General features: G+C 41.1%; 1 protein-coding gene across 1 annotated transcript in view; it reads right to left on the bottom strand.

Moving 5' to 3' along the window:
- PDE6A (phosphodiesterase 6A) overlaps positions 1–8,660 on the bottom strand; it is a 144,083-nt gene extending 135,423 nt beyond the window's left edge. Inside the window, exon 1 of the mRNA XM_077472697.1 lies at positions 7,941–8,660. Coding sequence (XP_077328823.1) covers positions 7,941–8,414 — 474 coding nt within the window. The 5' untranslated portion in view covers positions 8,415–8,660. The remainder of the gene's footprint in view (positions 1–7,940) is intronic.
- Between the last annotated feature and the right edge of the window lie 7,014 nt (positions 8,661–15,674).

The raw sequence follows: 15,674 nt of genomic DNA, 5'->3' as shown, positions 1-15,674 counted from the left end.
TAAAATTCAAAATATGAATTTCAAGTATGCGTTTGTTAGAAATTGACTAGCGTCAGGATGGTACTCGAGCACATGAATGGGCAGCAACATTTAAGAGTTCTGCAGTGTTGGCCTCTGATACTAACAAGACTGTTGTGGTCTGCAGCCTCTGACTGAAGTGTATTAGCTTTGGTAAAAGTACCATACATTTGGGTACCACATGTATGAGGAAACACATAACTATGCATCAAAGAGTTGAGTGGAAGCAGCATCTCAACTATACTGGTCAGCAGCAAAAGGCCTGCATGATGAAATCAGGACAAGGTCTTTGAGCACCCAAGGCAAAAGGGTCAAAGTGCACAGCACCCTTCTCTTCCTTGAGCTGTGAACTAGTTCAGCAGCATAGGTTGCAAGTCCAACCATCTCTTCTGCGTACCCCTTGGCCCAGCCCTGCCTGCATATTTCTTCCTCCTTGTTCCTCTCTTTCCATCCCCCCTCAAAGAAATTTGCCGACTGCATCCACTGCAACATCTGCTGGGAAGTGGCTCATCATAGGACCATGCTAAGTAGAACCAAGCTCGCTGTAAGTCTTCGAACCCCTCCCCTCAGCAGCAACCTTGACCAGACAGAATCAGGAAAAAATAAAAAAATGCTGAGAGTCTCAAAGACTACTTGGTAAAACTGCTGACATTACAGTTGCTGTTCTCCAGCTAGTGGAGTTGTTCCCCTGCCAGTTTATGACCTGTGCTGCACCACAGTGGCTTGTATCCAGCTGCAATTTTTTCCCAGAAGGTCATGCTTGATCTCACCTGCATGTGCAATGATAACCTCTCTGTATCTCTGGACTACATGGTTAATGGAAAGGTCGACATGACCACAGACATATGGCCCAGCAAGCATGGGCAGGAACAGTACATCCCTTCCAAGGGCCCAAGAGCCTATGCAACAGCCCAAACAAAGGAAGGTTGGTTGGGGCTCTGGTGGTAAAGAGTTTTGAGTTGATGGTGAGGAACAGGGTTGTGGTGCTAATGTTGGAGAGAAGGAACTTTGGGGTGACGTCAAAGGGGACATTTCAGTCATCCTAATTAGAGGCAGTCCTAGTGGGAGCACAGGTAAAAGAATCTCTTTTCTGCATCTCCTGATGCTGGCTTGATCCACTGGTCTTGTAGATATGGTTGAAAGGGCTAACATCTAATAAGAAAATGCTTGCCACCCTCCAACAATGTAGCTTTGATTTCACTCATTTGTTTTTGCAACCGGCAAAGCTGCCCTCTGCATGTGGTGCATACGGCACACTTCTGCACAATATAGGTGTGCTTAAAGCACCCCTTCTTTCATCACCAGCATTTCCATAGCTGCCATTACATTCAGTCTGGTGTCAGGCTGCACTGAACTGGAGGCATACCTGTAAGGGGAAAACCCAAGTAAATATGCTGGTCACTCTGACACAAGTCGAGTTTGGGTTTTCCACTTGTACCTAACACAGACAAAGCTGCCCTCTGTGTGCTGCACTTTTTTAACATTTATATTACAAAAGAAAAAGAAAAGTAGGCTGCATGGCTTCACAGAATCCCACCTTGTAGAAGAGAGAGAGTAGAGAGAGAAATGCCTAATGTTAAAAAAAAAAAAATTTCACAAGCACAGGCAGAACCAGATAAGAACTTTCTATTTGAGGAGTGGGAGGCCAACAGTCAAAGATAGAATGATATAAAGAGCAGAAATATTATCTATGATAGTGCTGAGGGCCAAATACTGGTCAAGACATTTTCCAACCTGCCAACAGTATTTTGTATGTTATGTTATTTGTTTGGAACAATATTTCAAAATTAGCATTTGTTTATTATTTTATGTTTTTATCTTGAAATAATTGATTTGGAATTTTTTTGTAGTAAGGCTGCCCCTGCTCTGGTCAAATAAAGACAGCAGACATGAACAGCAAGGCCTAAAAATAGCTTACAATCACTTTCGTCGAAGAAGAAATAAAGGCAGAGTGAGAGATTGTTATAACCCCAGTTTTTTTTTTTGCCATCTATGTCCCATTGAGGGAATTCTCCTTCACTTCCTGTCCCATAGCCAAAACAAGAGATAAGAGGAAATCCCTTCAGTGAGGGAATCCCTGGTTGTCACTAGAACTACTGTCCCTAGAGTATTTCCACTTTTGAGGACAACCCAAAATGTAGGATTTTGTTTTACTTTTCATGATAACAATAAGCAGGACAATAGAGAGGGTGATAGCCTTTCCTGCTGCACATGTCATGTTAGAGAGGGCCTTCAACACATTGCCTAATGAAAAGATCCTGCACCCATGTACTTCAGGGCCATCTCCAGGAACGTGTGAGAAAGGAATATTCTATGTGATCGCTTTGTTAACAGTACCCACTCCACCCATATTTAAAACAAGAAATAAAAAAGCAATGTATTTACAGGCATACCTCACTTTTAAGTACACAATGGGGTTCATTTACTAGGGTTGAAAAGTGTAAAATCAGGCTCACTTCTGCATAGAAACCAATGAGCCTCCAGGTTTTATTACAAAAGCTTAATTGAACAAGCCGAGGTTAGAAGCTCATTGGTTTCTATGCAGAAGTGAACCTGATTTTACACTTTTCAACTTTAGTAAAAAAATCAGAAAAATATAGTAATGAGTAAATATACAAATATACAATCTCTAAATACTTTGACTAGGCCACTTTGTCAACAGGACTCACACCAGACATTTTTAAATCAAGAAATAAACATAAGAGTGTGGTTATTTCACTGTAAAAAGCACACAGAATATTAAAATGACTAGATACTTAGTCTTTAAATACTTTGACTACACTGACTTGTCAACAGGAAACCAACCAGCCAGCTTTTCATAAACAATAAAAAATTATTATTGTGTATTTTATTTCACTGTAAAAAAAAATCTATCTATCTATCTATCTATCTATCTATCTATCTATCTATCTATCTATATATATATATATATATATATATCTATCTATCTATCTATATATATATATATATATATATATATATATATATATATACATATATATATATATATATATATATATATATATATATATATATATATATATATATATCTATATCTATATATATATATATATATATATATATATATATATATATATATATATATATATATATATATATATATATATATATATATATATATATATATACATATATATATATATATATATATATATATATATTGTAGTGAGTAAGTACACGGCCTCTAAATACTTTGACTAGGCCATTTTGTAGTGAGTAAGTACACGGCCTCTAAATACTTTGACTAGGCCATTTTGTCAACAAGACCAACACCAACCAGCTTTGAATACAAAATCAACAAAAAATTATATATATATCACAAAAAGGATGTCTCACAAATCTTATAGGAGTGTGTAAAACACAGAAGTGTGTCTGTAACTCATTAAAGTAATTATTGACATTTTCCTCAATGACCAGCAGAATCTAACTTTCACTGGAAACACTCTCCCCAATGTGCTATTACACTGTGCAACATATGATTAGTTTGTCTGTGACTCAACATAAATGTAGACATTTTCAACAGTCGACACCAATATTAGCACCTAGCTTCAGTGTTGTCTGTCATCTTTTCCCTAACTACACCATGGGGGTTATTTACTAAAGGAAAATCCACTTTGCACTGAAGGTGCACTTGGAAGTAAAGTCGCTGTAGATCCGAGGGGGACATGCAAGTAAAATAAAAAAACTGAATTTTAGCTTGCACTTGATTGGATGATAAAATCAGCAGAGCTTCCACTCATTTCAGATCTACCCCTCAGATTTAGAGCGACTGCACTTGAAAGGGCACTTTCAGTGCAAAGTGGATTTGCCTTTTGTAAATAACCCCCGTGTCTGCTACAACATACACTGAACAAAGTCTTCTGAGAGCCCTGATTCTTTTTAGGGAGGGGACTGGCACATAAGAAAACTCCAATGATTGGCTTTCTAAGCCATCTCACCACAATTCAGAGGTCAGGAAGTGCATTGTTGGTAATACTTGCTATGGGGGAAAATGGCCACATTAGTTCACTATCTTCTCAAACAACAAACTGTATGGGCTGTGGTCAAATGAATGATCAGGCCGAACCCAAAGCTCATCCCTACCTGTATTAGTAATTCATGAGAAAGAACAATTCCGATTTAGTGCCTCAAATTTAAACCTCTACCAGTCTTAATACAATTCCTGCAGAAAAATGTTTTGGAGCATTTTTTTTTTGGAGTAACAACAGGTATTTTTGGGAAAAGGTTCTTTACAACTAATAATCATTTTTGACATTCAGCCTCTGTTGTAAAAGTAGCTACAAATGTCAAGATCGGTAACAGTCTGCTCAAGGATGGGTAAACTAGACCAAATGTTCTGTAATCCCTATAGCAGAGTCTAAGGCAGTGATGGCGAACCTTGGCACCCCAGATGTTTTGGAACTACATTTCCCATGATGCTCAGTTACAATGAAGAGTGCATGAGCATCATGGGAAATGAAGTTCCAAAACATCTGGAGTGCCAAGGTTCGCCATCACTGGTCTAAGGCTTTGCTCACACGAGCCTGCAGAATAAAAGGATAGTGGGGTTATTTACTAAAGGAAAATCCACTTTGCACTGCAAGTGCACTTGGAAGTAAAGTCACTGCAGATCCGAGGGGGACATGCAAGGAAAATAAAAAAAAACTGCATTTTAGCTTGCACATAATTGGATAATAAAATAAAATAAAATAAATAAAAAAATGTCAAATCTACCCCTTAGATTTAGAGTGACTGCACTTCCAAGTGCACTTTCAGTGCACTTTCAAGTGAACTTGCAGGGCAAAGTGGATTTGCCTTTCGTAAATAACCCCCCATGTCTGTGTGAGGTCCATGAGGGGGCAATGCAATTTGAGTTTCAGAACATTGTACTGTTTACTTTTTTTTTCAAACTTCATATGAAGTCATATCGTGACTCTTTGTTTGTGTCTCTGCACAACAGTGCGGTGCATTACGCTGCAGTTTGGTGTGGAAAAATTCACCTCAAGTGCACTGCACTGCATATTACCCCAGAGTGGGGTGTAAATGGGGCAAAAGGAAACAAATTGTTTTCTATGTGCCCTTGTGGTGACTAGGGAGTGGAGATTATCCAGCGTGGAAAAATAGCAATCACAGTATACAGTGTAATGGAGCACTATGGGCTAAAGAGTCTTAATCCACTTCCCAAACTGGGCTAATTCTAATATTGAAAAACCATTTGCATTACCAGTATTGACTTTAATGTGCTACTTTTAACATTTATCTTTCTTCAATCCCAATATGCCTAGTATAAATTCACACAACAGATGACCTAATCGCAAAATGTGTGTAACAAAAAGTGTAATTCTTCTTTGTGGTAACAGAATGTACTGCTGATGTATATCTATAAAGAATTGTTATGGAGAAATCATGGTTGACCACCACAGAGACCCAGAAGCAGCTGTTTCCTCTGTGTTCACTACAGTTTTACCCATGCCATTTACACATTATTTTATATCCCATATTGTTTAGAGCCTTTCCTATATTTAGGAGTTAAAAATTAAAAGTGAATTGCAGTGACTATGTGAAATTCATACCAACTAATCAGCTTCCATCATGTTCTTGTCTGGCTTCAGTAAACCGGAATCTGGCTCAGTGGAATATGTCATTGTGGTTTGCACATAGTCATTGCAGCTCCTATCTAATGAGTCCATTAATGTTCAGTGCAGAAACACATTCAGGCCCATAAATATTCAAGCTCTAGCTTGTTTTCCCTAGGCAGACACCATAATTCTGGATACTGGGTAGAAAGGATGTTTTCTGCTCGGAGCCACCAGCCCAACCCTTTGAGCCACCAACCCAAAAATGGCACTCAGTACTTGCAATAAGTTGTGATAATTGTGATAGTTTAGGGCCACTGTATAAGTGACATGAGCCATTTTGGCTCCCAGGGTAATTATACCACTGATTATATAAAGATATGCCTATAGCATGATATTGCTTATATCAATAACGTCTCCTTTTCAGAAATAAAATAGAAAAAGACATTAATAGATTAAAAAATGATGTAACATCTGTCATAAGTTGTAAGTGTTTGTTAAATGTGATGCATCTGTACTTCTTTGTGCCAAGAATTATGTTGAAGAATAAAATATACTTGTACCAATGTGTTATGTGAATGACGAGAAGTGGGCCTCATGAAACCTAGTTCTAGTTATAGATAATGGGGTGATGATGGTAAGGTATGTTCTAAATGGATGTGCTTGAAAAATAGCAAACTGATAGTGGCTGGATTGCTTACTGAGGAAGGTACTTTCAAACACCTTGTGATAGCTAGTTGTATGTTGTTGGCTGTTGGTTAGGATGGTTACAAAGGCGGGACAGGTAAAATTGGTCTCTGCATGTCCACTTAAAGCTAAAGTTCAATCGGCATAAAAATAATTTTCCCTGGTTCCTCCCTTACCATCATTAACATGGTAATGACATTTTTAAATAAAACCTTTCTACTTTCATTGCAAATCTTATTTAGGTTTCAGTAACATCATCAGTGGACCCCTGTGTGCTTCTCTCTGCAATGCAGGCAGATCATGGCTTGTGGGAGGTGCTGTACATAGCTTCCTGAAAACATCACAGCCCCCCTGCCTCGGTAATTCTCTGAAGAGCCCTCAGCCCTGATACAAGCAGGGGGCTGACTCTTGGAAAGACTTGTTCGAAAATCAAAATTCACTGGTGGCCATATGTCAGTCTGGAGGAGTGGGAGCTCCTAGGCAGACTGCATTTACATGCAGACCACCCTAGGTAACACTCACAAGTGAGTATGAGCCCCTGTGATTAAAATAACTGAAATACAATGGGTGGGCCAGGGACAGTCAGACTAGGGAGGAATAGGTTGGAAGATGTTGGATGCTCTCCAGGAGGGATCTGAATTTCTGCTTATTCTAATAGAGCCCTTATAACATTGCAAGAAGCTATGGCTGTAGATCAAGTTTCTTCAAACTTTAATGCCTGATCACCAGTGCTATGTTTTGGGCCTGTTGATTTTTATTAGATACTGATGATGTAATGATAAAATTAAGGAACAGAGATCCTGGTGTCCAATAATCAGACCTGAGCAAAGTGCCACAATATTGGTATTTACAGAATTATAAAAGAAAGGAACGCTACATGGATTTATTGTGATTCTGACAGTCAATACCAGTATTTTTAAATCCCCTGCTGGTGTTTTTAGATCCCCAATGAATGAACATCCTGTAATGATATTCCTTAAGACTGGATTCAACAATTTATTCCTGTGGGTACGATGAGCTTTGAGATAATCGTTTTAGTTATCAATTTAAAATATACAGGCACGGCAGGCCTACAAGTATTTATTAAAATCAAATAAATACATTTTTTTAGAGCAATAATAGTTATAATGTGACTCTCCTTGACATGCCTTCCACCTGTATCATCTTAATGGGATTATCTACTCAGACACAATTTAGCTCTGCAGGGCTTCTATTGAATTACATAAGAGTATGTTTGCTGTCATGGTAAAGTTACTTGGTCACTGTGTTTTTAAAACTAAACTTCCCTTTACACATTTTTTTCTAAAGCTGATTGCTGTCCAGCAGACAGGGAACTATATCGCTTTTCAGATGAGGCAAGGCAAAGCTCTAAGAAAATACATTCCATTCTGCAGTGTGACACAGGCACCCTGCACGGCCTTTTGGTGCAACTGCTTTATAAAGAAAGGATGTAATCCCAGATTAGACACTAGTGTGTATTGTACATGACCTGTTTAAACTCATGCACTGCATTATTGTTATACAGTTATGTTGACTTACTAGTAGAAATGTACAATAGCCTATAGGCCTTAGCAATTAATTTCCTACAAGCCATAAGGAATAACATTGGCAAATTACATTGGATTACATTTAAAGAAGATTTTCCATTGTGTTACTCACCTCAGTCACATTTTCAACATTGATTATTTTCTTAGACTGTGCCACAAATCCCAACACGCCAGCATCCAAAGGAAAAACAATCTCAGAGTCTGGTACTACCAGGCATTCCTCTATGGTGGCATCCTTGTGTACATTGAAGAGTCTGGAGGCTAACTCGCCTATACCGTTTCTCATACGGAACATAAACAAGCTCATGCGGTCTGACTGAATAATGAAGGAGAGCCTCTTGAGTACATTGAAGACACATCTTTCAACATTGAGGTTCTCCTGGAACCCTCTAATCAGGTCAAAGACTATCTCGCTTTCCTCCACACTGCTTAGATCATGATAGGTGCTGAAGTCCACATTGGTTTTTTCAGCGCTCAGTAGCTCAAATAAAATTCCAGATCTGAATTTACTGTCATAGTAAGTTTTGGCAAAAGCAGGATTGGCATCTAAATACTTCTCTACTGCCTCCTCCGTCAACGCGCTCATGTTGAGTACAATATGATGGGCTCACGGTGTGCCTTCCCAGAAATGCTGCTAAATCCAACAGAGATGGGTCAGAGCATGAAAATAATTAAAATAAAATAAAAAAGTATAAATCCCCATGGAAATTTAGGTATCCCCTGGGTATTTCTCCTTCAGGGGACAGAAGGAGATCTTCAGCTCATGCCATCTCCTTGTTCTGAGCTGTAAGCCTGATTTGGAAGCATACGTGTAAGATGATTCTTAGCAAGGCCAGCATTATTCCTCTAATAGTGAAGGTGAAATGGGGATTACTCTGATCATTTTAAATGGTCACATGACACCTCTGTAATCCAGTAACCAACCATATTAAAAACTGAACCCCATTGTCAGTGATACAGAATCCACTACAGTTGGCAGATTAGGAAACACAGTATTATAAAGGAAAACACATAATGATATCTGAGACTCCCTTGCTCTCTGTCGGGTAAAATGCTGTGATAACATCACAGATGCAAATGCAGCTACAGTCTCTATATTGCATTCAGAATTACTGTACATATATACAGTATCAGCAGGATATAATGGTTATGATGTTTATATATTATTTTTTCTCTAATTATTTAAATTGTAGGGTTTACATACATTTGCATACCTTACGTTTTCTGAAATGATTATATTTCAAGACAAGTGAAGCTTAACAGCAATCACTGTTGGCGATGACTTTGAAAAATCAGTTCTTTAAAAGTTCCTGGGGTTCAGCGCTGTCTTACTCTTGCTTGTTCTTCTTACTGCTGCAGGTCCCCAGCGCTACAAACTTGGAAATGGTTCCTCAGGAAGCCATAGCCTCTTCCCACTGTGCATGCGTAAGCTTGTGCAACATTTTGTGTATGGTCTTACAGCCTCCTGGGACATGTGTTGTGTCCCAGGAGGAGAGGGAGGAGAGGGAGTGGGGCAAGGGGCATCATTCTCATCTGGGTGAATCAAAAAGAAAAAAATATTGAGGAGTATAGATTTTGTTGATACCACCACAGATATTACAAAATCAATTCAGTTAAAATCATACAAACGTTTTATTACAAAATGTATTAAAAAATATCCAACATTTAAGGATTATGAATAGAAATGCTCATAGAAGGATATAAGCTCCCAATAGACTGAACCGCTGTTTCTATATCTCATACATACAACTGAAATTACAGGAATATCAAAAAAGTCCCTTCAATGACAGTAATGAGGAACATGCAGGCAGTTGACGACTCTCAATTTGTTTTTTACAGCATTCACCACTTCTTTAGGAGTTTTTGGGTAGCAGACCAGTGGCGGATGGTGAAGTTTTAAGATGGGAATGCCAGACCCCACCCTTCCCGTTTGACCCCTCCCATTTCTCATAAGCCCCACCCTTTACAGAATCCACCCACTCTGTCCTTTTTATTCCACTTGCTTCCACCCATAGGGGTTGATTTACTAAAGGCAAATCCACTTTGCACTACAAGTGCCGGAGGTCGGGCACTTATCGGGCTGTGGTGTCCTCTTCTCTGAGTCCTGTGTCTCCTCCAGAGTGCAGGCAGCAGACATCAGTGGCGGTGGAGGTGTCCGTTCCTCCAGTGTTTGTCTCCTCTGCTCCTCTGGCTGCGTGTTTCCTCTTCCTAAGCGTTAGGCAACCAATAGGATCACCGGGCGCTTTGGCCAATCGGAACATAGGTTTTATGACCTGTCTCCTGATTGGCAGGGAGGAACTTCATTCACTACCATCATACAATTGCCCCAAGCCCACCCTTTTTTTAAGCCTATTAGAGCATCTGGCTCCAGTCAGGTGCTTAAAAAACAAAACCCCCTGCCAACCCCAGCCATAGGATGGGGGGGCGCAGGGACAGGAGGAGCGGCGCCCGTACGCCCTTAGTGCACAGGCTGCCACTGTAGCAGGGAAATTTTCTGTGAAAAATGAAAAGCATACAAGTAGTACAAATAATACAAACTTCAAAAATAGCAAAGCCATACCACAATACTGTCTTTTCAAAACTGTCAAGCTGAGGGGGCACCAAATCTTACCCAGGGATGCTGAACAGCCAGGACAAGCCAGGGAGGCAAGAAAGAGGGGCATGAATCCCTGCCTAGTGGACATTGGTGCAGCATTCACGGAATGTGACCATTAAATTCAAACCTAGCAAACAAAGATGTAAACATTTTCAGATTTCAGAAGGGCATGAGGTAAGCAAATCAGGATGATCTGGGACATCTGATCTGGGTGTGTATTAATCAGGTCACAAATGTCTGACTAGTGCAATATTTATGTTCCTAACTTTGTAAAGCATTATCTTTTTTCATAAAAAAAACAACAAACATTTAAAAACAAAATGTATGCACATGCACACAGCATCTTACATCACATATTTACAATATATGCCAATTTTGTATTTTGCCCAGAGTGCACAGGGGCACAATTGTTACTGTATCAAGACTTTTATGACATATATCTGAAACATATAGCCCTACAGAAGTTAGAAGACTTGGAAACCTGTGTCAGAATGCAGACATTCCCATATGATGGATACCTTCTAATCCGCAGTTGGGAAATCAGAGATTTAGCAGCCTTGTGTCCTCACCCTCCTGGGGCAAAACAGAACTCTTTGCTGATAGGAACAAACACCAATCTAGTGACAAGACAAGCCATGAAGATTTACTTATGAGTCGAAAATGTCCACCCTCGGCTATGTAATGCCTATCAACACGTGCATTGTGCAGGAGCAGACAGCAACAATAGGGGGTAGGAAAGCTCTAGAGACTCAGCACTGAATAAAGAAAGCTTCAACCTGGGGAAATAGCTTGCTTGCGAGCCACTGTCAAGTTAACCTGGTATCAGCTCAGGCCTTTTGCTATCCATGAAGACGATTCTCAGGGGGGGGGGGAGGGGGACACTAGAGTGGAGCTAATTCCCAAGGTACTGTCAATTAAGGCCTTGCACTGAAATCACAGAAAGATCCCTGTCAGTATCGGAAACAATACTGAATTCCCAGTCATGCTAAAACCTTGTATGTTGTTCAGGCAGGTGAACACGGCTATTCCAATGGCGCCATCTGGTCTGGTGCGGGGGAGCCACAGATAAAATATCAGAAGACAGTTTCTACCGTCATATCTCCCCATTCTTGCCTGAGTAAAAGGAGAGGGTCAAGGGAAATGGTGGGAGATGTTCTCGAAAAATTACTGATGTGGGCTGTGCTAAGAGTGCTCAACACAGAATTCAATTTCAGGAAGATATACCTTTCAGGGGGAGCACCTGGAAGAACCCACTGGGTGACCTGGAAGATCTTCGAGAGCAAGTGGCTGAGTTGAAGTGGACGGTATTATCTGAGGGGTGGAAAGCCCTTACTCCTCCCTCATAGTGGTGTAAGGAAGAAGAATGTCTCCCTCCAGAATGTGTATCAACTATAGAACACTCAACCTGAGAACAATTCCCGACCAATAAACCACTTTTTCGGATAGAGGACACTCTGCAGTGCCTATCAGAGGTGAAGTGGTTCAGCGTGTTTGTCAAGAAATGCTAGGGGAATCCTGCTGCTGGTGCACGTTTGCGAGCGCTGGTGAGTGTGCTCGTGTGAGTCTTGGTACCAGATGAGCTATTTAAACAGGGCTTGTAAACAGAGCCAGTGCTAGCAAAATTGGGTAAATTAAGCAAACTCTGGGTGGGGGTGCGATATTTTCAGAGGGCAGACATGTTTAAAATAGTTCATGGTAATTAGTCCATATGAACAGTATATAAATTAGTATCTGACAAGGCTGCCAGCTTGCAGATAGAAGTGGATCTGAAACATAGACAGAGACAAAAAGTGGCGCCTTTTAAGCGTAGCGAATCAGTAGTTTTAATAAGTTGGTTTATGGTAATAACAGATGCACTAACAAACAAACGATGGGGCAAGGCATGTAACATAGAAGTCATCTGCACTTGTCCAGAAGGAGCAGGCTATAGCCCGGTGTAAGCCGTGGAATTGTCCCTTGTAACGATTGCAGTGGTGGAGCTCAGCACTATCGATATCTGGGGAAGAGGATCTGCAGACACCAAAACGTAGTGCTGTGATGTAGTCAGTTCCAGGTGCAAGGTCAGCGAGAGGGTGCGCACATTCGAAGCATGTGTGCTTAATCTAGCCTAAGGAAGAAGCACGCATGCTTCGAACGCGCGCACTATCCCATGGACCTTGCACCCGGAAGTGACGACATCACAGCACTACATTCTGGTGTCTGCAGATCCTCTTCCCTGGATATCGATAGCGCTGGGCTACACCACTGCAATCGTTACAAGGGACAATTCCACGGCTTACACCGGGCTATAGTCTGCTCCTTCTGGACAAGCGCGGGTGACTTCTATGTTTCATGCATTTCCCCATTGTTTGTGAGTGCATCTGTTATTACCATATACCAACTTATTAAAATTACTGATTTGCTATGCTTAGAAGGCACCGCTTTTTGTCTTTGTCAACAGAGCCAGTGCTGTCTGATCTGCAGCTTTCCCATGACCCCTGCTACCTGTAACCTGCTTTAGAGATCTGCTTCTGTGTTTGACCCAGCTTACTTTTGACTCTCCCTGCCTTCTGCCTGCATCCGACCCCGGCTTGCCCTTGAATTTGATCCTACCTGCTCCTTTGATTACCATGCTGTCCGCCTGTTACCATCCAAGCCTGAACCACAACCTGCCTTGACCTCTGCACTTGTAGTGTCTTCTAAAGCCTGTGTATGTCCCAGTGTGCTTGTGCCTGTCTGTACTTCATATCCCTAAGAGTTGATCCACTGTGGGCTGCTGCTCACATCCAGGTGTGTGGTGTCCTGATATCCATTGATCCAGCTCCAAGACTACCTGCTGTCCTAACCTCTCATCTCACTGCACCTCATCCCTGTGGCATCAGGAATTCTGGAGCAGCTCCTCTGACAACCAACCTGCCAGGCACTCAAATCATTCTGCACTCCCCGGTCCCCTGTCTGCTCTATTAGGCGCTACAAGTCAGATACATAAGGGAGGCCTTCCTCTGCATTATTGGGCTCATCCACAAGGTACATGAGAAGGTGACAGTGTTATGCCTCATACAGACGATCTGACTTTCTGATAACAAAACCGCGGATTTCTGTTCGAAGCTTGTTGGCTCCAACTTGTCTTGCATACACACGGTCACAAAAATGTTGGCCAACAGTTAAAAACGTGGGAACGTGGTGACATAGAATACGTACGACGAGACAATAAAAAGAAAGTTCAATAGCCAGTGTGCCACCCTTTGGGCTCCTTCTGCTAATCTTGTGTTTATCTTGTGTTAGTAGAAATTTGGTGTGAGACGATTCGTGCTTTTCAGCCTCATGCTTTTCAGTTCGATTCTGATTTTCAGGTTGTTTGTCGGTTCGTATCTGTTCTTCAGTGTGTGCTTGTCATTTCGTTCCTGTCTTTCAGTGCGTTCTATTTATAGTTCCCTTCTGATTTTCAGTGTGTTTTTGTCCGGTTATTTCTGATTTTCATCTCGTTCTTGTCAGGTCCTTTCTGATTTTCAGTGCATTCTGTCAGTTCGTTCTGAGCAGCCGTTCGTTTATTAGCCATGTTGCGGTTACGTACTCATCATAGAGTTTGTCCTGTTGTTGGGCTTCGTGAGTTATTGCTTTGACCCAAGTCCAGTCCATGAACAGGGGGAAGAGGAGTTCATGGACCAGGAATTGGTTGCTTAATCGTGACCAATTCTGTCATATGACTTTGTTGCGGGAGCTCCAGGAGAATAATCCTGATCACAGACCCCGTCTTTAACCGTCTCTTGGCTTTGCTGACCCCTTATATTACAAAGCAGGACATCTGCATGCGGCAAGCTATCACTCTCAAGCAAAGGCACGTTGCCACCTAGCGGTACTTGGCGACAGGGAGAAGTCTGTAGGACCTGAAGTTCACGACTGGGATCTCCCCCAGGCTCTGGGAATCTTTATTACAGAGACCTGTTCTGACATCTTTCAGGTCCTGCAGAAAGACTATATTAACCCCCTGACGGTATTCCCGAGTCTGGCTCAGGGTGGAATTTTTATACCAAAAGCGGTAACCCCGAGCCAGACTCGGGACCGCATCACTGGATCCAGGAGGAAGCTTACTTACCTTCTCCCTCAGATCCAGCGATGTCCCTGCGCTGTAGGAGCGAGTCGTGTCTCGCTCGATCTATCACGGAGCTGATCTCCGTTCCCTGCGAGCATTGCGACGCACGGGGATGGAGATTCGCGCCAAATTCAAAAAGTGAAACACTCACTATACATACAGTATAATGTAATCTTACAGATTACATTGCTGTATGTAATAATTTCACAACCCCTTTGTCCCTAGTGGTCCCTAGTGGTCTGCCCAGTGTCCTGCATGCAGTTTTATATTATAAAAACTGTTCTTTATGCCTGGAAACTGGAGATTGTCCATAGCAACCAAAACTGTCCCTTTACATCAAAAATGGTTTTAGACCAGCTAGAAAACAGCGAGAATAAATTGTAATCACTCGCAGAATTGAGCGATAGCGATTTGTGGGGAGATCCGTCAAATATTGAAAAGTAATGACAGTGACAATTCTGCAACTGAGCAAATTTCAGTGTTTTTGATTTGATTATATTATTGAATAATTTTTATTATTGTTATATTATTATTTGGTACAATTATTTATAATTATTTATTATATTATAATTTATGATTTCATTTTTCAAACTTTATCATACCCGGGATGTCTGCTAGATTCTGGTTTGGACAGATTTAAGTGAGTTATTGCTAAGAATTACAGGACTACAATATAAAACACCAAATTTTCATGCAAATAATTGTACCGCTTTTAGCACCTAAAATCCGAAATAATCGCACCGCCAGGGAGGTTAAGGTAAGTTATATCATTTAACATCACATTCTATGTTTGCTAATGTATTGTATGCTTATGCTTTTACTGCTCCTTTTTTGTCCTTCATGCATATTTGCCTTCACTAACCTCCCCAGCATGCTATCCTGGGCCCATACACACCTAGCCTAGTCACTTAACAATGTATTTTGTCAGCTCCATTGTTAGTGTTTACCCTAAACACCCCCTATAATGTGTACACATGTTATTGTCCTTAAATTTAGGCAAGAGGCTTTTTGGGGGGGGGGGGGACTCATTTGGAACCCTCCCTCCCCCCCAACCGATAAGTCAACCAATACCAATACTGCTGACTTTGCCAAACCCATACACACTATACCTACCTCTTTCATGGTCATATTTATTAATGACTTCACCAAAGCATGTAGTGCAAATGCCTGCCTGAATA

The sequence above is a fragment of the Lithobates pipiens genome, unplaced genomic scaffold (assembly GCF_037356315.1).
Source record: "Lithobates pipiens isolate NorthernLeopardFrog02 unplaced genomic scaffold, aLitPip1_a1.2 Scaffold_8, whole genome shotgun sequence".
NCBI lineage: Eukaryota > Metazoa > Chordata > Amphibia > Anura > Ranidae > Lithobates > Lithobates pipiens.
The sequence above is the reverse complement of the archived record's forward strand: the minus strand, read 5'-3'. Positions and strand labels throughout refer to the sequence as shown.